The sequence below is a fragment of the Crinia signifera genome, chromosome 8 (genome assembly GCF_055691185.1).
Source record: "Crinia signifera chromosome 8, ASM5569118v1, whole genome shotgun sequence".
Taxonomy (NCBI): domain Eukaryota; kingdom Metazoa; phylum Chordata; class Amphibia; order Anura; family Myobatrachidae; genus Crinia; species Crinia signifera.
In genome coordinates, this window is record NC_139224.1 from 110,541,366 (window position 1) to 110,566,624 (window position 25,259).

Consider the following 25,259-nt stretch of genomic DNA (forward strand, 5'->3'; position numbering starts at 1 on the left):
TTTTTCTACATCCGATGCAGATTGGATCCCAGTGTGCGCGCCCGTGTAGTGTAAATCAAATGGAAAAATAATCTTGTCAGGTAAGACTATATAGTACAGACCCAATGTATGTCGACCTAGTGACCGTATCCCTGGTGCCTAGAGAGCGTAGTGGGAATCAGAAAACTATTTTGGGAATGGTGTTGTACGTGGATGATGGCCAGAGACGCTGTGCTCATTTATCTATCGTTCATTACATTCTCAGTGCGATCTGGGCACAATATTAGCATTCAGAATTGTGTTGCGGTATATGCAAAGCTGTCCTGCCCCCGCTGATAGCGCCAGGCAGTAGGAAAGCCGCTCAGTGTGTATGCACTGACCGGCTTTCCCCCAGCGATGATAGCAATCATCGCTGTCCATACACACAGGGCATAGTCGCCCAGTGTGTATTCACCCTAACACAATCTTAAGGTGGCATTAGCTGAGGGAGCCAAACTCTGGATGCTTTGCATTTCCGAAACTTGGAAAGTCTGACCGCTTTAAATTTTCCATAGAGACCTAATGGAGGGAGTGTGGCAGTTATCGGAGACATCTGCTATGGTTCCTCCTTAATACATATAGGCAATAGTTGTTTTTGTGGGATACCCACAAATGTTGTGAGCATTTTGGAAATATAGTGCAAATATTTAATGATAAAAAAGCCCCTATGACATATGTTTGTTAAAGGAGCTGATCATCCCTAATCCCTATAGTGATGAATGGTAGACACTAAACAGTTAAAATATTAAATTTAAAGAAAAAAATGGCAGGCATATAAGCACTTACAGAATATAAGAACACAAATATCTGAAATGATTTTTGAACTGAATGTTCTGCATTTTCCATATAAAGCCCTTTCACAAACTGTCCTCAAGGCACCCTATAATCCAAGGATATCCAAGCTTGTGCACACATGGCGAAATCAAACGGACAGAAGTGCTTGTTTAGGTCAATGCTAACTGTATATACACTATAAGGGTACCATACACATGAATGATGTCTGGCCGATCCACACTATCTGGGTCATCCGGTGGGTCGTGTATGCATCGCGTAATGTTGTTACGCTGCGAAGTCTCCCGGGTCTAGAGGTCGGCCCTCAGATCATATGTTCTGCATGTATGATCCTTCGGCTTTTATTTAAATTGTAAGCAGATCGTAGTGTTCCTTCTAGGAACTTCAAAGGGCAGGGTGCGGCTGCACGGGGACAGCATAAGGGGGGCAGACCGAGCCTGCAAACGTCACTGCTGTGGGCAGTGACGTTCCACCGAGCCTTCAAAGTCTCTGCACTGCCGGAGATGCACTGGGCATTGCCATCTATGGCGCTGGGCTTCCCCTTGCACACTGGCGGGGTCAGAGGCAGGCTCTTTTAGCGTGGCGCTGCTAGAGGGGCAGGGCGCATTTTGCATTTCACATTTGTCTGAATGACCATAATCTGTTTTCCATGTTTAGAGGCAAACCGTCAATTGTTTGCTCCCAGAAATTACCAGATTTTCATTTCAACCTTTCAGATTTGAAAGATAGGGCTAGATGCACTACCATCAAAAGTGATAAAATTGAGAGTGGTAAACAACCAGCCAATCACCTCCTGCCTGACATTTTTCAAACACAGCCTGTGACATGGCAGGTAGGAGCTGATTGGCTGGCTGTTTACCACTCTCCATTTTATCACTTTTGAAGCTTAGTGCATCTGGCCCACAATCTTTTAGTGTGTATTATTTGGATAGCCTTAAAACTGGATTGGTTAATTGTCTCGAGGACCAAGTTTGAGCAACTCCCCTTAAATGTCTGTTCTCTTCTTTAGTCCATTAGTTTCCAGTCTGCTTATGATTTTTTGATTTGATACAAATTCTTATTTTCTTTATAGCTGAGCTACGATTTAACCACCAGGATCCTGGACTACCTTACTAACCGTCTGCAGTATGTAAGGACCAGGGAGTGTCGGCCTGATATAATTATCTGTAACATAGGGGCCCCACAGGGAACGGTTTTAGCACTGTTTCTTTTTACTGTCTACTCTGCAGACTTGTACAACACACCAACCTGTCACCTGCAGAAGTTTTCTGATGACTCTGCTATAGTAAGGCCGCGTTTTAGAGAACTTGCGCAGGATTTTGCCCCCTGGTGTCAGAAGAATCATCTCCAGCTCAATACAGAAATGACTAGGGAGCTGGTAGTTGAAATTAGGAGACGTCAACACTCTCCTCCTTCACCGGTGGAGATCCAGGGAGCAGATATTGAGATTGTAAAAGTACCTGGGTTTTCACCTGAACAATAAACTGGATTGGATTTATAATTCTGCTGTTCTGTAAAGGAAGGGGCAGAGCAGACTTTACTTGTTAAGGAGATTGACGTCTTTTAGGGTGCAGGGAGCACTACTGAGGACTTTCTTTGACTCTGTTAATATTGCAATATTCTTTGGGGTGGTTTGCTGGGGTAGCAGCGTTTCGTCTGCTGATAGCAAGGGAACAGACTGGTTAGGGAAGCCAGTTCTGTTTTGGGAATCCCCTTGGATACAGTAGAGGTGGTGTGTGAGAGGAGAATAATTGTTAAGTTAGCATCTTTGCTGGATGATCTGTCCCATCCACTCCAGGACATTCTCTCAGAATTAAGTAGTTCCTGTAGTGATAAATCGCTTCACCCTCGATGTCTTGCGGAGAGATACCGCAGGTCTTTTCTTCCTGCTGCGGTTAGACTTTATAACCACCATGGTCCCTGGTAGAATCCTGCATATATCTTACTTCTTACGTATATATTTACATATTTTTATTTACCATGGTTCTGTACTTTGCATAATAAATACAGATAAAAATATAATAAAAGAAAAAAAAAACAATGTATTCTCTTTACTATGCACTTTGCTGAAACAATGTGAATTCTATTCTATTACAACTTTTTCATGTGGACAAAAATTGCAGCAAGGATTGTAACCTTGCCCTATAATCAAGGAACTTGCAGTATGATTTGTCCCAATTAGTTTTATCGCATAGGTGAAAAACCCCAACTAATTCAAAAATCATCATTAATTGAATACCCCCCCCCCCCATATTGTCCAAGTTTTAGCATTATATTTTTAAGCTTCCTTTTTTAGTAGAATCCATATGGCTCACATACAACGTCTAGGTTGACATGGAAAATGTTTACACATAAAGGTCAACATTTTTTTTGTAAACTTTACCATCCACACGTTAAAGTGTGCTGAACGCAGTGCTAGCGGATTGGCCTGGGCTGAAGCATGGCTAGCGAAGCGCTACACAATTTGGGTGACAAAAATTAGTTTTTTTATTTCGACATAATGATTGTCAGCCTATACATTGACTGTGAGCTATTCCACACTAGTCCTTCTTTTTTCTTTTTTATTAAATGCGTGATTCCTCCTGATGTTGGCCTAGCAGCTACATTGTGAAAATAATTCCATTTCAAATATTGACACTTGTTTAAGTGCAAATATTCCTTTATGTATATTCTACAAAAAAATAAAAATTCAAATCTAATTTGCTTAATTGGTTTTTATAATTGACTGAGGACACTTGCTATTTATAGGTGATGTTCTAGAAGTTGAATTAACATGAGTCACTGGAAGTCCCTCGTATCCTGGTTGACGTATTGTACACAGGACGATTGCGCAGTTTGGCATGCTGCTGCCGTTCTCATTGTTCTTTCACCTTACTTGTACTTAGTGCTTTTCCATGTGTACTGTTGTGCCTCACCATTATCTTGTCGGCATTCCAGCTAGATAAAGGCTGGGGATCCTTTTTGTTCTATTGAATTAGTCTGAAACTCCAGTTATCATGACACGCTTTTAGACCTTGGACCCAACAGTCACAGGACATGCTCGCTCACACCTTTATAATACTACACAGAAGGAGAAAGACCATAAATAATGAATCTTTATAGATCATTGTGTATATGCGATGTGGATATCCAGCCCCAGGGTCAACAATGTCTAGGTTGACCACTAATGTGTGACTGTGACTAGGTCATCATGAGTTTTTCACATTTTTTTTTAAAGGTGGTTTTTCATACTTTACTATCCAATTGGGAATAGAGCGAGAATAGAAGAGCGTGCCTGATACAAGGGGGCGCCGTACACTTATACAGTGTTCATGTCGACTTAAGTGGACATAGACATAAAAAAATTGAATAACTCATGTCAACCTTAACCAGGTTGACATAAAGCTTGTGTCAACCTTCTGTCAATGTCTATCATTCTTAGGTGTTGACTTAGACATTGTCTACCGTAACCGCAATGTGGTGTAGACTCTTAAAGAGTAAATTTACTAACACTTCTAGGAAAAAAAAATGGATTCTGCCTATAATTTCTCAATTGCATCCTAGAAAATAAGACAGAATTGGATTTGTTGCTATGGGCAACATCACCTCTTTTAATTTTGTAGCAGCTTTAGTAAATGTTCCCCTAATATACTAATCATTTTCCATAAAACAGTAAGTCGGTTTACAAACATTTGCTTGCGATTCAATCCCGATTCGATAGGGAATGAATTGGTATCAAATTGAACGGCAAGTAAAAAAAGTCTTGCCTACACTGTCTATTTTACAGTTTGAGTTACACTAAATGGTATTGCGCTTCGGCATTGAATGAGGCTGCAAACCGTTCGATCTACATGCAAACATAAAATCTCACTGTGTGTACACAGCTTAAATCTTATTCTATGTGAGCGTGGTCTGCTGTCCTGTGGATTGTTGTTGTGGTGATATTACCTAACTGCAAAGTACATTTTATAGCTTGCACCAAGAGATAAAAAAGGGGGTTATGGGCTTATCAGTGTATAGTATTCAGGATACTTGGTGTTGGTTTAGTCTTTTTTTATATACCTCCTAAGTTTTCTGACTTCATTGATCTACATACATTATGTATTACAGAGTGTTTAGCCTCAGGTTCCTGATTATCTGACAGCGGGGTGGAATCCAGAACCTGGTGTTGCCTTTTTATGTTCTACATCAGCGAGCCCAAGCATTGACATGCTGTGCATTCATAGATACTCACCTGGCCTGTGTTTTAGGACTTCTTTTGGCATTTTTGTTCATAACTGTTCAATGGGTGTGTTTTCTTTTGGCCTCCAATCATATATACACATGTTGCCAGTCTGTGACATTGATGATCTGTTGGGGTAATCAGTGAAACTCTCCATACTAAAATTCCCTGCCTTGCCGATCCCAACAGGTTTTTCTTTTTCTTTTTTTTTGCTGTGAACTGGCAAGTCCGGAAAATCTAATTGAGAAAATTTACTTAGAAGGGCGTTCTATTTCTCATACACTTGTGACCAATTGGTGACTAATTGAACCAATTAGTCACAAGTAAATGGGCCTCATAAGGCCTAGAGACTGTATTGCAGGAACTCTTAGCCTGAGATTCTTAGAAACTTCTGATCTATTACACATGACACAAATGGTCATTCTATAATGCATCTAATTAAAAAAATCAAAGCAGGGTACTTGTTTCCTAGCACGGCGCCCCTCGGGTCCCATCGCATACCATAACTTAAGGTATGCGATGGGACCCGATCAGACCCGACCAACCCGATTTTATATAGTGTGACGAGCCACCGAGCCCAAAGCGTGGCGAGCGGACGCGTAATACGTGTTAAGTAATGCGTGTTCCCTTGTGGGGCTCACTGTGCTCGCCACGCTTCGGGCTCGTTGCACTTGCCACACTATATAAAATCAACTCCACGCGGACGTGGATAGTGGGGGTATGAAAAGGTCGGAGGATGCGTACCGCCGCCTCTCGCTGCGCTCGCCACGCTTCGGGGTGGCGTGGCGTTAACAATGGGGGGGCATTTGACATAGTAATTACCCATCAGGGCGGGTCTGTGAGGGTATTTAACATTGTAATCAGCCATGAGGGTGGCTGTACAATTAAAAATCGGGTCCATTTGGTCGCATCGCATGTGATCGACCCAATTTCATACAATTAAAATCGGTGGTGCCGTGCTAGGAAACAAGTACCCAAAGCAGATAAGGGGCGATTTACAGTATTTATTCATATTTGGAGTTCAAGATAAAGGGCGCCCATCAAATTAATTCATTTGTTGCCCTGATTGAGCACCCATTACTGTAAGTCCTCAAAAGCACTGGAAACAAAATAGTGGAAAACCTCAGGAGACTGCGAGTAGAAATGTCGGCGCTGGTGGTAATCGTGCCTGAGCAGCAGAGCAATTGAACTGCTGTCGCCTGGTAACATCTTAAAAAAAAAAATACAATTGAGCCACCGTTATTGTTGCACCACACTGCAAACAAACTTAAGCAACAAACACATTGTCTGATTTTCATTACCTATATGTACAATAATGATATTATTGTGCATATTGTACCCTCTAAACTGTCAATGATGCATGCTCCTGTGGATAACTAACATTAACCCTTACCATCTGAATATGCAGTCAAATCCGACCATATAGTTAGTGACTGCATGTTCGGCGGGGGTCCCGGTGATGTCACTGAATGATATCGTTCAGCGTTTACCCTTGGATCATTAGTTTTGTTTTCGGTTTGCGACACCGCCGATATCGGCAGTGCCGCATGTTGTATAGTGTGTGTATGGTGCATTACTACTCCCATGTTGGTATACTGTACATTGGAAATAATGGGTAACATGCGTTGTGCTAGTGGAAAACTAATGATGATGTAATGGCAAAAAAAATTAAAATCACTAGGAGGTTCAGCTGATTGCATTCTGATTTTGCTGTTTTACCCTTCTGGATATGGCACTGCATGTTTAGTATTGTCTGTTCTCACCGTTACTAATTACAGTCTGGGTGGTTATTGAAGTGATGATCAGGGTTTTGGGGAATAAATTCATTGTAAGTGTAAATGAAGATCCTATACAACATCAGCGATAAACCAGGACAGTGTTTCTTCTGAGCCTCCGCCTTATATTTAACAAGTGCTAATCTGTGGTTCTGTAGTTGGTGGCATTTCTATGTGACACATGTACCCATAAACTTTATGGAACTCTTGGAATTCTGGGTTCTCTGCAGTGAAATCATTGTTGTTTTTGTTATCGGTTGTTTAACTTGGGTAAAGGAAAACTGTGATCTTGCTTGTGAGAAATATCCTGCTTGGGCTAGTGCTGGCAGTGTCCTCTGTTTAGTATGCAGCAAGTCCTGACTCCTGAGGCTGTGTTATTTTTTATTAGTTTGTTGTTGGCCGAGGAACATGTCTTTATTCTCTCATCTTATAATGGCAGCAGGAGACTTACTTTTAAATCCTTCATGGTCTGGTTCCTAAGTGAATGATGGATTTTTTAATTTGAATAAAATATCTTAAGAACAATTCTAAAGCTTGTGATCAAGGTGGGGTTTCACTGTTCCCACACTGCTATAAGCTTCTCCTGATTTGTTTGACTACTGGTTAACTTCTTTTTTTGCCTTTTCATACTGTTCCGCATACTTGGCTACTTTTGAAAATGAATTTCATGGAGGTAATAGTTGGCAGTAGAATTTTGCACAGCTCCCCATTCAGGGGGCGTGACTAGTTCCATATATGGGCACATATATGTGCTTAAATGCTTGTTGCCAGATATTTCTAGATAACATTAGTATACGCATTGGGAAATGTATATACTATTATTGATAATAACATTGCTGTCTGCAATAATGGATTATTTGTTTGCAGTTATTTTCTGTGATATTTAGTTTCCTCTCCCACAGCACAACATATGTGATAATAAATGTGATGCCTATGCACTAAATACTAATTGCAAATCCCATATAATTGTATTAATCTCTGGGGTTTTTTTTTTTACCTAAAAAAAGGTAACGGTTGCGTAAGGTGGTTTAAGAGAAATCGGGGAGATTTCTAGACTCTTCAGGGAGTCTCCTGCAGGAGGGTAGGCAACTATGCTGTTAGTTTCCCCACACACTAGAAAGAGCTGTGATTTTCCTTGAACTCCCCATCAGTCCTGGACAGAATATTTTATGCAGTACATTTTGACAAAGATTTATCATAAGATTTCAGAAAAATTTGAATCCCTCCGGTGGTATGCCCGGAAATCTTATCAGCATACCCCTGGATAGTGCTGGGTGGCATGTAAAAACAGATTGAGCACCTAATAAATTGATTCTGTGAAAAAATTTCTGTGAACCTTGAAAGCTTCAGGGTCAGAATGATACTTGATGCGGCAAAGAACCACCATAACCTCAATCTGGGGTCTTGTAGGCTGCCCCTGGAGTTAGGGGGACGCACTTTGAGTGTTAGGGGTGCACAGGCACACCCTAATGCTTTGCATACCCTTATGCACACCTCCCTGCTGCTAGCAATACCTTTTACCAAAGACTTTTGCTTATAAGAGCTGTACACCATTAAAAGAAGCATCAATCAATTATTTGTGTTTTGCATTTTTAATTGTATTACACCATTGTCATATTACTATATACCTGCCTCATCCATATTTATTTGCATGTACTGTTACACAGAGTAATTAGAAGATTAAAACTGAAGTAGGCAGGAGATTATGGTGTGGCTGAGAGACGTTTTATATTCTAGTGAGTTCAAGTAGATGAAGGTAGACACACCTGATTGATGGTGTTAAGGCCCCCATACACTATGCGATTTTGGTCCGATTTCATCCGATTTCGGCACTTGGTGCCGATAATCGGATGAAATCGGCCCAAAATCGTATGTGTGTGATGTCTGATCCGATCCGATGCGCGGTCCCGTGCGCATCGGACCGGATCAGGGAGGTCGGGCGGTCTGTACATACGATCACGTCCGACCTCCCTGTATGCATATGCCTGCCACCTGACAGGCATATGCATGCAGACACCGGGCGGGCAGCGGGTCCCTGAGCACCGGCTGACTGACCTGGCCGGGCGGTGGTGGGTGCGGTGAGCGCTGCTGACCTGGCCGGGCAGTGTACTTACTTACATAGCAGCAGCGGGGACGGGCAGCGCAGTGGCGGCTATTAGATTTTGAAAATACTTGTCAAATGACCGGCCGCTCTCTGATTGGCTGAGAGCTCTCCGGCCAATCAGAGAGCAGCCGGTCATTTGACAAGTATTTTCAAAATCTAATAGCCGTCACTGCGCTGCCCGTCCCCGCTGCTGCTATGTAAGTAAGTACACTGCCCGGCCAGGTCAGCAGCGCTCACCGCACCCGCCGCCCGCCCCCACCACCGCTGGCTGCCCCCACCACCACCGCTGGCCACCACCGCCCCCGCCGCTGCCCGCCCCCGCTGCCCGCCCCCACTACTGCCGCTGCCCGCCCCCACTACTCCTCACCGCCCTGCAGCTCCCCGGGTTTTTTTTAACATGGGATAAATCGCATGCGATTTATCCCATGTAAAAAATGGCACATCAAGTGCCAAATTGTATGTGAGCCTCCCGGGGAGCTGCCGGGCGGCTCGCAGGTAAATTGGGTCCGACTTGTCCCTAGGACAAGTCGGCCTAATGTATGGGGGCCTTAAGACATGCCCAATAGGTGGTGATAGACACACCCCTTTGACAGTGCATCCTCTAATAGAATGTGCTGCGCACGCCTATGCCTACAACAAACCTAGATTTGAGAAAAAGATAAATGCCATAAATAACGTACAAACTCTCCTGATGTCTTATCTGGGTCCTTTCAGTGAAGGGGTTAGCGATTTCTACCCTTACAGTACTGGCGGCTCTTAGTGTTTCCACTAGAATCCATGGCTCGCCAGGGGCACTGCAATTTGCAACTCAGAGGGCATGGCCTGGCTGTGAGACTGCATGATCTGGCAGTGGCCCACCAATCTCAAGATTGGGGGCGGTCCGGTCCCTTGTCTACCTGGCTTCAAACTTTGCAGAAGATATCCAAATTGCCATCTCACAAAATGTTGTGCCTTCAAATAAAGGGAGCAGCGCTCTGCTAAAACATCCTAGCGTGAACACTAGGCTCCTTCTCAGTGATGGGAGCTGGGTGCTGCAGGTTAATGTCACACTGCAGCACTTGGCTTCTGTCACTTCAGAGGAGTCTGCATTTTGGACGCCCTTGTTGCAATGCCCAAAGCTGGAAAACCAAGCTTAAGGCCACTCAAGCCTCTAAGTTTTAACATATTACAGCTCACACCTACCAGGAGGCTGCCTGCATGCTTGAATGGAGCAGCAATTGAATTGCTGCAAAGTGCGATTGGGGGAGGGGGTGTGTATGGGCCAGGGGCCGTTGAGCTCCCCCCTTTGTTTCTCAAAAAAATGTTATCCAGGGTATGACCTTTAGTACTCTACAATGCCCAGGACTGTTCCCTTGTATGATCTTGTACTATTTAGATTATGGGTTGTGTCCTTGTACTTAAATATAGAACAGTTTTTGCCCCTACTGGGATTATTAGCTACTAATATTTCTTGTTTTTCTGCTCTATGAGCCAAGCTAACTGTAAACCCTTCACTAGGTTTGTGAGCTCACTTGCTTTGTTAACAATAGTCAAGTCAGTGTTTGTCTTATATATTATTAAAAAAAACAGACATTCACTTGTTCATTCGGTGTGGTGTCCCACTCGCATATTAAATACATTAAACTGTCTCTATCTTGCAGTATATTGGGAGTTTGGATGTTCCACGTCCTAACAGCAGAGTGGAGATCGTGGCAGCCATGAGAAGAATACGGGTATGTTAAATGCTTTTACATTCTGCATTAACTATGGCTATTCTTAGTGGAGGAGACTTACTTCCTTGTAATACCATTTATTACACAAAGGCTTGTGAAATGTGTCTATGCATAAAGAAAGTATTCACAGCGCTTCACTTTTTCCACATTTTGTTATTTTACAGCCTTATTCCAAAATGTAATAAATCATATTTTTCCCTCAAAATTCTACACACACTATCCCATAATGACAACGTGAAAGTTTTTTGGGGAAATTTTTGAAAAATTATTAAGAATAAAAATCACATGTACATAGGTATTCACAGCCTTTACCATGAAGCTCAAATTGAGCTTCGGTGCATCCTGTTTCCACTGATCATCCTTGAGATTAAATCTGTTTCCAGCAGGACCTTGCCAAAACTGCCCCAGCCTAATTGATGGAAAAACATCAGTCTCTGGATGGTATCGCTGGGGCTGGGACAGGATGAATCAGCACTACTGGTTCCCCTTCTCTTACACCTCTTCCTGCAAGCAGATCTTTGGCTCTTCCTCCTCAAAAGAATCAGAAGAGATCCAAACCTTGTTGTCTTGTTTTTTTCCCCACCCTTCAACTCTGTTGACAACTTCTCCTATATATTCTTCTCCTTATTGATAGGACCTTCACCTGTTGCTCCTCAGAGTAGTCAGAAATTATAGTTCTTTTCCTGTCATGACCTTTTTCTTATGCTCTTCTGCACCAGATACTATGCTGGCTGTGTCTGTGTACATGTGTAATTATTTGGGAGGCATGTGAGGAGTTAACACTAGATTAAACAGGGGTTTCCTCAATTATAAGGGAGGAAGCTATTTTATCAATGCAAATTTGATCAGATTAAACGATCTAGATTAACATGCATACTGAATTATGTCTGTCACTCATTAAAATGACATTAATTTATTTAACATTTGTTAAAAATTATTTATTTAGAGCACCCATTTTACACACCAATTTACAGAGAACATTTCAGTAATTAGCCTTAGTCCCTGCCCCAGTAGACCTTACAAGGCCAGATTAATAAGCACACATCACGAATTCAGTGACTGAGGTACTAATTTTGTAGCCGCTGCTTACTCATGGATATCTGTAATGTGGACTGTTAGTGTGCATTGGGGGAACCACTGGCATAGATTGTAGATGAAAAGTGGGAGTCTTCCTCAAATTTCTTACCATCGTCGTCTTCTCTGTCAGCATATTACCAATAGAGCACTCACACCTCACACAATTCCCCAACACATTTGACTCAACCTATGAGTCATGCTACGTCTGATATCACGGGCTGGTCTGTGGATTAACCTGGCATTGATGATATCCGCAAATGGCATCTCCTGGGCACATCTGACAACAGCTTATGGCACCAGCAGCAGTTATTTATCATCATAGTGCCCAGCCACAGAGGAATATCTATCTCTGTCTACAGATGAAGACGCTTTCATACTTGCTGCCAGATCGCCATCCGCAGGATTCTGGGGGATGGGATGTGGACGTGCGTCTATTGCTGAGATGTGCACGCCCCATTCTGTTGGGCAGCGGCCCCATCTGTATATCAGTTTGTCGCCTGTTAGCTGGAAAGCTGAGTTCCACAATGCAGCACATTACTTTCTAATTTGGACTAGAAAGGGAGGTTTATGGTGTATTGGAACTGATCATCTGCAAATGTCCTTATCACTCTTTGAAACATTTTCTTTACATCCATTAATGTTACCTATGCATCGATCATTCTAGCTATCATGTTAGTCCTGTTGGTGATCACATTATATCCACAGTATGATGTAAAAATGAAATTATTACTCATAACTATTGGCAGTACAAATATTTGGGGTGTCTGACCACCCACCTGCCGTGTTGGGAGTCAAAACTGGACCGGCAGCCATTACTCCAGTGCCGGAATTCTGACAACACTGAAATCTCGACAGTCGGCATCCTGATCTTAAGTATGCTGGGGACAGATAGCGGTTTGGGGGTTAAGTTTAGGCATTGGGGGGTTAGAGTTAGGCCAGTGCTTCCCAAACTGTGTGCCTTGGGACTCTTGCAGGGCACCTGAAGTTGGTGGTCCAGGACAAATTAAAATGGTGTATGGTCAATTTAATAGAAAAAGGACTGCTGGTGGCTGCTAGTGGTAAAACATATACAATAGAAGGGAATCCACAATGACGACTAGAAACACAATATACTTTTATATTTTGTTCTAAATATCTTTTGGCCTAGGAGTGCTCTGAAAAATGCTCTAGGGTTCAGAAAAGTTTTGGAACCACTGGGTTAGGCTGTTAAAAGGGAGGGTTGGTGCTAAGCAGCAGGATTGGAGGGGGGCAGGGAGGGTTAGACATCTGGTAGAGAAGAGGGTATGTATACTTACCGTGCCCATTTTGGCATTTTTACTGTCGGGATGGCAATGTTTGTTTCCTGACCGCCGTCATCGAGACAGCTGGCCACCCATATGTATTCCACCCTCAGGCTGGCTTCAGTGATTCTGTGTCTGGAGATGTACCTGAGCATGCACATTATGCAACAGTAGAAATACCTCTATAAAGTCCAGTCTGTTCTCACTTATCACCAACTAAGAAATCTATTTATATCCATTTAGGATTTTTTATTTTTTTTGTTAACCCTGCTTTGTTCAGTACAGTATCCCAGAGACTCCGTGCCACATTTAGAGTAGTTCTGTACCTGTTGCCCTTTGTTTGCAGCTTCATAAGGGAGGTTAAAGTAGGTTCTATTCCAAAGGTAACCAGTGCTCCTCTCTCAGGTAATTGCATTACCCCACCCCAAAACCCAACTCCCCCCGCCCCCAAGTGATTTTTATTTTAAACCATGGGGAATTCATATGTGTCGGTAACCAGACTAAAGGGTATAATATAAGCCTTTCCTGGTGTGCTGCAGGAGAGAGGTTTTATTTAGCACAGTGTATCATTTGAGAATGTTTCTTGGCCTTTCAAAGTACAGATAATGATAGCAGAAATGAGCCAGAAATGTATTTGCTAACATCACTGAAATGGGTATTATTTAAGGTTTGCATTTTAATGGTGAAGTTCTCGAGGGGATACAAGTAGTGCGAGATGCTCTGCTCCCGGCTGTCTGTAACCAACATCACAAGCTGCTGACTCCGTCTCTGGAGGATGTGTTTGCTACTTATATCGCTTGTCGCGTCTATTACTCCACAGCTTCAAATAGTGTGCTGCATGTATTATATCATAAATCAGATGCAGATAGAGGAGGATGGAGTGGGGATAAATGAGCCTGTAGCAGAAAGATTACAGCACAGACTGCGGATACTAATCCTCCTTCACTCTGTAATCGAGCTTCACCAGTGCTGGAAGAGGCATTGAATATTCTACTTACCACACTGTAGAGATGAAAATATGTATACAGGGGAAAACCATGTAATCCTCTTAATTAGGAATGAGTTTCTGCTCTCATTTCCTCTGTCACATCTGGTCACGGTTTCCTTTGTTGTCAGTTTAAACTAATACAGACAAGTTGACCCGCACCAAGTGATATACTCGAAAATATAATATCGTGGATGTACAATTATTGTTCAAAACAGAGAGGGTTTTTATATATAATGTTCCTCTCAGGTTGTGGGTGCTATCGACTGATTTGAGGATATGAATTATACAAAAATAAGAAAAAAAGAAATCAGTTCTACTAGGATGCACTCCTCATCCACGTGATCCTACAGGATCAAAAAACAGTTTTTTAATAATATCTTTATTAACACACAATTTAAAGATAAAAGACCATCCGTAACTTTATTATTATCGGTCAATTGTATTAATTGTGGGTGACCTGATATTGAGTCCCTGTGTCAGGGATGTTGATGGTGAAGTATTAAAAACAAAGTAATGAATAAAGATTAGAGAAGAAAATCAAGAAGATAAAAATCGGTAAACTGTTATTATTGATAAGGTTTATTCTATCACTTCTTTGATAAGTGACAGTGAGATTATACCTGTGTATACTGCAAAATAACTGATTAGAGGCTGTTCAGTGTGCAATATTTTAATATTTTATGCCATTTCCACATTCATAGTGTTGATATGGCTTATAGAATGAATGTGGTGTTTATTAACGATTTTTACTGTTGCAATGTTTTAGTATTGTCCTTCAAGTGGGGTAACCAAAATTGTATGTCTCTAATTGATTATTAGGGCAGTGTTATTTTGTGCCCAGTCAGTGGTATTGGTGGTGTATTAAGATGCTTTATTTAGCGTGTAGCCACTTAGACCTGACAATCAGATATTAGTATTCGGACAGCAGGGAGACCTTCCCTCGTGAGGGTATGATAAGTGTCTCTACTGCATCTGCAACAATTGTGTTAATATAATATCGCATCAATGTGCATATACACGGCAGACTAACTGACACATATGATTCAGCTTTTATAACAAATATCGTGCAGCTTGGGCAGCGGGCATAGGAGGCATCTTTCCAGCCTGAGTATGTATTCCCTGAGGCTGGCTGTATGCCCCGGCTTTTAGTACAAAACCAATCTGCCGGAGTCTTACTTTTGCATACACTGTTGCAATTTTTTAATATTCATCTCCAAATGGGCTAATAGGATGTGTGTCCGACTGGTTATAAAGGGCAGTGTTTATTTTATTCATAGGTGTAATGAGGTGCTGTCTTATATGTATCACAGCTTGATTTTACACATATAATTACCCTACAGTCAGATATATACACTGAGATGGCAGAGAGATCTTCACTAGTGCTGGTATAACTAGTGTCTCTACTGCATCTGCAACAGTTGTATGGATGTTATATTATATCAATATGCCTATGTGCAATACCGCGACTGACACATGTAGTCAGTACTTGTAGCGGTTTGGATTATAGCAATTTGGGCAGCGGGCGTCAGAGGCACCTTCACAGCCTGGGTAAATATTCCCTTCGGCTGACTGTATGTGCTGGCTTCTAGTACCGGGCTGAGCTGCCGGAGTCTATTATATCAGATCTCCGTGTGCTCCGTGCGGTTCGTGGGATATGTTCCCTTATTAGTAACTGCCTGTTATAAAATGCGCATTTCGCTGTCTTTAAGCTTTGTCAAGGCTTAATCCTTAATCCTTGACAAAGCTTAAAGACAGCGAAATGCGCATTGGCATTGCTGTAAACTGTTATTTATTAACACCTGTATGATACTGTAATATGTACTAGAATAGGTTGCAGAGAGGCATGAGAATTAGCGCTGTTGGCAGCCAGTATGATTAACACGCGAAATATGCAGTTACCATAAGGGTACATATCCCCTGACTACTAATTGCACTGAGCAACGGAGATCTAATATAAAAGACTCCGGTACCTCAGCATTGCACTGGAAGCCGGCGCGTACAGGGCAGATCACGGTTAAATGTGCATTTATTAATATCTGTTAACGCCGCAATATGTATTAGAATAGCTCACAGGAGGGCAGGAGAATCGGCACTGTTGGCAGCCAGCGTGTCTTACACGCGAGGACAGGCAGTTACTAATAAGGGAACATATCCCACGAACCGCACGGAGCACACGGAGATCTGATATAATAGACTCCGGCAGCTCAGCCCGGTACTAGAAGCCAGCACATACAGTCAGCCGAAGGGAATATTTACCCAGGCTGTGAAGGTGCCTCTGACGCCCGCTGCCCAAATTGCTATAATCCAAACCGCTACAAGTACTGACTACATGTGTCAGTCGCGGTATTGCACATAGGCATATTGATATAATATAACATCCATACAACTGTTGCAGATGCAGTAGAGACACTAGTTATACCAGCACTAGTGAAGATCTCTCTGCCATCTCAGTGTATATATCTGACTGTAGGGTAATTATATGTGTAAAATCAAGCTGTGATACATATAAGACAGCACCTCATTACACCTATGAATAAAATAAACACTGCCCTTTATAACCAGTCGGACACACATCCTATTAGCCCATTTGGAGATGAATATTAAAAAATTGCAACAGTGTATGCAAAAGTAAGACTCCGGCAGATTGGTTTTGTACTAAAAGCCGGGGCATACAGCCAGCCTCAGGGAATACATACTCAGGCTGGAAAGATGCCTCCTATGCCCGCTGCCCAAGCTGCACGATATTTGTTATAAAAGCTGAATCATATGTGTCAGTTAGTCTGCCGTGTATATGCACATTGATGCGATATTATATTAACACAATTGTTGCAGATGCAGTAGAGACACTTATCATACCCTCACGAGGGAAGGTCTCCCTGCTGTCCGAATACTAATATCTGATTGTCAGGTCTAAGTGGCTACACGCTAAATAAAGCATCTTAATACACCACCAATACCACTGACTGGGCACAAAATAACACTGCCCTAATAATCAATTAGAGACATACAATTTTGGTTACCCCACTTGAAGGACAATACTAAAACATTGCAACAGTAAAAATCGTTAATAAACACCACATTCATTCTATAAGCCATATCAACACTATGAATGTGGAAATGGCATAAAATATTAAAATATTGCACACTGAACAGCCTCTAATCAGTTATTTTGCAGTATACACAGGTATAATCTCACTGTCACTTATCAAAGAAGTGATAGAATAAACCTTATCAATAATAACAGTTTACCGATTTTTATCTTCTTGATTTTCTTCTCTAATCTTTATTCATTACTTTGTTTTTAATACTTCGCCATCAACATCCCTGACACAGGGACTCAATATCAGGTCACCCACAATTAATACAATTGACCGATAATAATAAAGTTACGGATGGTCTTTTATCTTTAAATTGTGTGTTAATAAAGATATTATTAAAAAACTGTTTTTTGATCCTGTAGGATCACGTGGATGAGGAGTGCATCCTAGTAGAACTGATTTCTTTTTTTCTTATTTTTGTACAGTTTAAACTAATGTCAGAATTTTTCCAGGGATGTGGAATAAATAATTCTAAATCTGCTATATACCAACCTGGTTTCGCCTTACAACTAATTGCTGAATATCACCCATACTTGGCTTTGTGGCTTTATTGTACTATTGGGGTTTAATCAGACCTGATCGCTGCTCTACTAAATTGCAGAGTCCTGCAATCGGGTACTCTCCTTCCAATCAGGCCCTGTGCAAGCCTGCGAATTGCTTAGCATTGTTTGCGATAATTAGCTGGAGCAGCGATTAGCTGCAAATCCATCCGCAAGCTGCTCACCATTGAATGACTTTTTTACAGTTCCGAAGCCCAGGACTTAATCGGCGGCTGCAATAGAACAGTCGGATCGGGGCCAAAGTGGATGTCACACTCCTTTCAATAGAATGCCTGGGAATGCCTGTGCTTTCCCTGACACTCCCGATTTAAGAAAAATAAAAACAGGAGCTTCCCCTGCTCCCACTGATGGAAGCGGCTTCCTCCCCTGTCTGGCTCCCTGCGCCGCCCTTACTGCTCCCTCCGCCCGGTTCTCTGGGTGCAGGCCCTCCCCCCCCTGCTGCCGTCCCCTCGCCGGCGTCCACCGCCTGCAGCTGCCCGGGAGTTGCATGCTATTTATCACAAGCAAAACTTGGCACATGAAGTGCCTAATCGCATGTGATCCCTCCCGGGGAGCTGCCGGGACAATCGGATCCAAAGGACAAGTCGGACTAATGTATGGGGGCCTTAAAACATTAATGTTTGTTGCATTTACACTGATAAGGGGTGGTGTGGAAGCATACAGTAGGTGCCACTTACTCTGACTACAGGCAAACATGCATTTATTTTCAAACACACAGGGGGTTATTCAGCCTTGATCATTTCTCTGTACAGAAGATCCCCCTGGGGGGATGCAGGTGCTGGGATGGGTTATGTTTTCAAGCTGCTGTGGGGAGTTGCTCCCACTGATAGCTGAGGGGGGAAAAAAGACAAGAAAACACTGTGCTGGTTTTTGAGGAATGATTAAATTAATTACCATGGGATAGTTATATTCATACCATAATATATATATAAAAAATGTCATGGACACTGCTGTAATAATGCTTTAAAATGCACTTTTCAATACAGATTCTGAGTGCCGCCTACTATCTCATGCTCTGTGCTCACAGTATGAGTGTCTGAATATATACAAAAATATATACACATGATAAGAAAAGAAATGTGTCATTGCGGTCACGTGATCGCGGCAATACAGGATGCTGAACTTGATATACAGTACACTGCTCAAAACAATAAAGGGGAACACTTCAACTCAAAATTAAAGTGAAAAAGAAAAACACACTACAGGCTGATCCAACTTTGATGTAATGTCCTTAAAACAAGTCAAAATGAGGCTCAGTAGTGTGTGTGGCCTCCACGTGCCTGTATGACCTCCCTACAATGCCTGGGCATGCTCCTGATGAGGTGGTGGATGGGCTCCTGAGAGATCTCCCAGACCTGGACTAAAGCATCCGCCAACCTGTGATCTGTGGTGCAACATGGCGTTGGTGGATGGAGCGAGACATGATGTCCCAGATGTGCTCAATTGGATTCAGGTCTGGTGAACCGGCAGGCCAGTCCATAGCAACAATGCCTTCGTTTTGCAGGAACTGCTGCCACATGAGGTCTAGCATTGTCTTGCGTTAGGAGGAACCCAGGGCCAATTGCACCAGCATATGATCTCACAAGGGGTCTGAGGATCTCATCTCGGTACCTAATGGCAGTCAGGCTACCTCTGGCGAGCACATGATGGGCTGTACAGCCCCCCAAAGAAATGCCACTCCACACCATTACTGACCCACTGCCAAACCGGTCATGCTGGAGGATGTTGCAGGCAGCAGAATGTTCCCCATGGCATCTCCAGACTCTGTCCCATGTGCTCAGTGTGAACCTGCTTTCATCTGTGAAGAGCACAAGGCGCCAGTGGCAAATTTGCCAATCCATGTTCTCTGGGAAATGCCTGTACGGTGTTGGGCTGTAAGCACAACCCACACCTGTGGACGTCGGGCCCTCATACCACCCTCATAGAGTCTGTTTCTGACCGTTTCAGTAGACACGTAAACATTTGTGGCCTGCTGGAGGTCATTTACCAGGGCTCTGGCAGGGCTCTACCTCCTTGCACAAAGGCGGAGGTAGCGGTCCTGCTGCTGGGTTGTTGCCATCCTACAGCCTCCGTCACATCTCCTGATGTACTGACCTGTCTCCTGGTAGCGCCTCCATAAAGTGGCTGGTACTTTATCACCGGCCAATCAGCTCCTAACTGTGAAGTTACAGGGTTGGTTCTAAAAATGACAGGTAGGAGCTGATTGGCCGGTGATAAAAACCAGACACTGAGACTCCCAAGAGTAAGCAGGTGGTTTCCCAAAGAGGTAGTGTTACAGATACAGATATCTGGAACACTATCTCTTTGTGAAAACACCACCTGCTTAATCTTGGGACTCCAGTTAATAGGAGAGCCTAACTCCATTTGGAATACAACATAGGCTGCCAACCCAGTCAGGTTAATGGACACAAAGCACCTTTCAATCCTGAACGTTTCATTTGGGGACCAACACCAAAACTAAGGAAGAACCATAGGAACAAGCGGGACTACCAGTAAGTATACCATTCTTGCTTTTTTTCCCAAGTCTCTCAATAGTCAACTCAATGAAGTCTTTGATGCCTAATAATATTGACAACATCAAATCATTGGCAATTACATTTATTTTATTAGTATTTGATATTGAATATTTTATACAATAAATTGTTTATATATTAATGTGATACGCAATTGATCCAATTCTTTTTTTAGCGCTCCACTCTTATCTTTTTCTACATATGCTTTTTGTTGGGGAGTGACCTTCCCTTTTGTGAGAGCAGCTTTTATTTTTATTTTTCAGTCTTAGATATGTTTAGTTTAAGAAAGCACTGGGACAATCAAGAAGCGATAGTGGAGAGACAGTTGGAAATATGAGTGAGGAGATCAGAAGAGCAGTCAGGAGAGGTAGATTTGAGTATCATCAACATAGAGGTGATATTGGAAGTTGAATGAGCTCACCTAGAGATGACGTATACAGAGAGTGAAGGAGAGGACCAATAACAGAGCCTTGGGGGACACCTCCTGTCAGTGGAAGTGCAGGGGAGGTGGGGTCATGACAAGAGACAGAAGGAGTAGTCAGAGGTAGGAAGATAGCAAGAAGAGAGCAGTATCAGTTTCCCTTTTAACCCCTTGGGTGGTATGCCTGGGAATTTTCCGGGCTCAGCTTCGCTGCCGCAGCGGGCTGTCCCAGAAAATTTCTGGGCATACCACTAATATAGAATAGGTGCGCACCAGTGGTGTCCAGCTGTGCACCACTGGAGCAGCGCATCACTGCTGAATGTGACAGGCGGCTAAGGCAGCGGCGGCAGGGAAGCTCTGGCGTACAAACGCCGGAGCGGAGGTGGGGGGGGGGGGGGGTACACGGGGGATGGCTTCCAATGTCCTGTGGTGGCTTTTGCTGGGGCAGGACAAACGTGCCCTGGTGTTGGCGTTGATCGTGGGGTGGCGTTAACAATGGGGGGGCATTTGACCCATCAGGGTTGGGAAACAATAAAAATTGGGGTCTGGGGGGCATTTAACATTGGGGCCAATGTAAAATCGGGTCTCAGGGACCATTTTACATTGATTCCAATTTAAAAATCGCGTCCATCGCATGCGATTTGGTTGCATGCGATGCGATCGACGCGATTTCGGGGGGTTCCGATGGATACAATATTTACCGCTGGCGCTGTGCTAGGAAACAAGTACCAAATAAAGTTTTGTTATCAAATATACAGTTTCATTATTTCATACAAGTAATTAAAGCTGAATGACTTGTATTTGTTGGTAGCAGCAGAGTGGTATACAGTGGAAATGACAGACCTCATCTTTTTAAATGGGTCAACTTGCACAATCGGTGGCTGTCCAAATACTTTTTTGCCCCACTGTATGTAGTTGACATTGGGAATGCTGACATAAAGAATGTGGATGCTGACATATTTTAAACGTAGATAATGTGATTTGCCAATCTTTTTAACTGTAAGCCTAACCCTAAAATCTGCCGACAATATGACTGATTGTAAAGCGCAACGGAATCTGCTGCGCTATATAAGAAACTGTAAATAAAATTACCGGTAGTTGTGTAGGTCTGTGTCTATGTGGCTGCAATGCTGCTGTTTAAATAGTTGCTTTGTTAATTAGTTAACTCAATGGCTCGGTAGGATGCGACTCCATCCAAAATATAATGCGTGAAGATTTTTTTTTTTTTTTTTTTTAATTCTTGTAAAACTTTTTCATACTTTTACTATCCACGTGGACTCTGATTGGGAATGGTACATTTTTCCGACCAGAACCCAGGCTTTTTTGTATAGCACAGCACTGTTGTGCTTTACAATTGGAAACAGTGATAAAACAAATTGGGTAGTTAGAGACCGATACTAAGAATCCAGTTTATTTGGCCGGGTATACTTGCATATATTAGGAATTAGTTTTGGATTGCTGTGCGACAGCCAGGATAGGAACAAGTAAAACAGTGACAGTACAGATATATATCACATGTACAGATATGCGTATCCTGATGGGGGACACGGACACTGGGAACATATATTTGCTGAGCTGCACAGCACCCAGGCAGCCATTCAGTGGTGCCAGAGGTAGGAGGGCCCTGCTTACAATCTATAAATGCATTATGGACCTAACATACCACACCCCAAAATTCACCCTACTGCATGAGATCTGTTCTTGGTCCCGTACTGTATAATCAAACCCCACTGCCATATATAAATATATATAGCCATCTTGCTACTCACATGACCAGTTTCCTGCAATTCAAATGCTGCTTCTAACTAACAGTCATTATTGACAGCTGTAAAAGCAAAACACAGACACTGATAGCCACCTCCAGTGCTTTCCCTGTGGCCCCATGCTTTAGTAGTTAGCACTTGGGTATGGTATAAATTTCCCACAATTTCTTGTACTTCTTCTAAAGCTCACATTCTGTATGGTATTACAGGCAATATGTGTTAGGTGAGTCTTCTAATTAATTTGCGTGAGACGTACTGTTTTATCATTTATTCACATAATATCCGACGTGTATGGATTAGTAATGCACAAGGTTACTTATAAAACAACAAAAAAACCTCCCTTCTAATTTAATCAGCCCCTTAGAGTATTTAGTGTGGTACAATTAGTGTACTATACCACCCATGGTGCTAAGAATTGTTTACAGAATGTTGTGTTCTGCAGTTGGCCGGTATTTAAAGGAAACAAAACAAAAAGTCCGGCTGTGTTCAGGATAGATTTGCAGAAAGTTGCTTACCACTGGGACTGTAGACGTTGGAAATCGGAGCTACAGGCCCCTTTCTATGTTAATCATGAAAGGTTTTACATCTTTCTCTTTGCGTAGTGCACATTATATCATTGTTTTAAATAATTGTTCCTTGCGTAATGTCCTGACATTTTCGAAAGAATGGCAGAAAAACTTGTTGATGAAGCTATTGTAGAAAGGGGAGAAAGAGGGCAGAAGGGCGAGGTTATAAGTTGAGGTGGGAGGTTAAAGTCTTGTACCAGGCTTCTGTATTATAAAGGAATCTGAGGAATTTTTTTAGTGTGGGAGGGCAAGCCATGGAATTCACTGACCAGGGTTCATTAGGGGGGAGAGGGTCAATGGGTGAGGAACTGGATTAAAACTTGATCACCCTCCTCCAGTTAATGTATTTGCTTGTTCAGAAAATCCAGCATACAGGGTCTGTGGAGGGCTATATGCCAGGAGAAGGAAAATGACGCTGATTGATTCACATAACTGAATCCAGTGAATGAATGAAAGCCCTTGGCAGCATGGAAAGGTCATATGCATTTCTACTTCAGCTCTCGAAAATCAGACACCCTAGTACTTAAAATGAGTTAAGGGTACAGTTAACGTCATTCTAACCTATATTCTTTGAAATCGCTGCAAATTTAGAAACCGTGTTCTATTCTGAATACAGATTATTATTCAGGGGGTGTCAAATCCACCTTGCGTTTATTAGAGACTGCTTGTACGGACACTTTAAAAAGTAGAATAGAATAGAATAGAATAGAATCAACTTTATTGGCCATGTGTGCTTGCGCACAGTAGGAATTTTTTGCGGATTACAGTGCAGCATCAGCAGGGATGAAAGGGGGGGGGGGGCATTACATACGTTACATTGGACGTTACATGCGGGGGGCACATACCCTCCGAGCTGCGCAGCACCTAGGCAGCCATCAGCGGCGCCACTGGTCGTTGCAGCAGCCAGGTGAGTAACATATAAGCAGGGACAGTACAGTTATCACACGGGAACACATACCCGCCGATTTGCTCAGCGCCCAGGCAGCCATCAGCGGCGCCACTGGTCGCCGTAGCATCCAGGCAGGTGACAATATAAGCAGGGACAGTACAGTTATCACACTTGGAACACATACCGGGGACACATACCCACCGAGTCGCACAGCGCCTAGGCAGCCATCCGCGGCGCCACTGGTCGTTGCAGCAGCCGGTGGGTAACAATATAAGCAGGGACAGTACAGTTATCACACAGGGGACACATACCCGCCGAGCTGCACAGCGCCTAGGCAGCCATCAGCGGCGCCAGTGGTCGTTGCAGCAGCCAGGTGGGTAACATTATGAGCACAGTATGAGGTAACAGTGTGGGCAAGACAGCACAGTTGTAGCAGAGACAGTACAGTTATCACATAGGGACAAGGGATATATATGGCTGAGTGCACAGTTCCTAGGCAGCCATTGTGGCGCCCTCTTGAATCTTCCTGTAGGGAGAGCCGCGGGCAGCGTGGGTGGTGGCGGCGAGGGGGTTAGAGAGAGAGTCACTGAGGCCTGGGCAGAGTCAGTGAGGCCTGGGGCTGGAGTTGGTGGGGGAGAGAGAGTCACTGGGGGGCCAGGGCAGAGTCAAGTCGAGTCGAGTGGGGCCTGGGGCTGGAGACTGGGCCTGCAGGAAAGGAAGCCATCCGCTGGTCTCCTGAGGGCAGAGGCTCCCTCTCCTGTGGTCTCTGTCCTGGGGGTGAAACTGCAAGCTGGGGGGGGGGGGGCTACCGCTGGTGTCCTCACGCAGCTTCCCCTCACCTCACCCTCCGATGGTCGCCGGGAGCCTGGTGGACGGGGGTCCTCATCAGCCATTGCGCTTGTGGCCTCCTCCATACATCCAGGTGGGGCCTCCGCTAGGCCGGACCGCCGCTGCCTGGGGGATCCCTCTCTCCGAGTCCTGCTGACCTTCTCAGCTTCAAACGGGCGCGATTAATTTCCAGCAGTGGGGGGGCCGGGGGATGGGAGCTCCGTGGATGGAGCGGGAGCTCCACAGTGTGCGTCCCCAACTGGGGGAAGTCGCCAGCCCGCAGGCCGATGGTGCTACGCCTGCCGTCCCGCCGGGGGTGCCGTTTGCTGCGCTTGCCGCCCGGTGTGCACAGCGCTTGCCGCTGGGGGTGCACAGCGCTGCCTCCCCTCTCCCCTCTCCGCCGTCACGCTGCCCGCCACTCCGGAGGCCGGGGATGGTGGAGCTCCGTGGATGGGGGACCGGAGCTCCACGTGCATGCGACCATCCCCGGCCCCCACCGGAAGCTTAATGCAGCGGAACCAGAGAGAGCATCTAATGACCCTCCATTGGTTGCCTGTATCTTACCGTATTCAATATAAAACAATTCTACTAGCATATAAAGTTATTAACCATACTGCACCAGCATATATCTCTTTACTTATCACAAAATATCTCCCATCTCGACCACTCCACTC

General features: G+C 43.8%; 1 protein-coding gene across 1 annotated transcript in view; it reads left to right on the forward strand.

Moving 5' to 3' along the window:
* Nucleotides 1-25,259, forward strand: part of NOS1AP (nitric oxide synthase 1 adaptor protein) — a 79,061-nt gene that overhangs the window by 3,459 nt on the left and 50,343 nt on the right. The window contains exon 2 of the mRNA XM_083156970.1: nt 10,531-10,602. Coding sequence (XP_083013096.1) covers nt 10,531-10,602 — 72 coding nt within the window. The remainder of the gene's footprint in view (nt 1-10,530; nt 10,603-25,259) is intronic.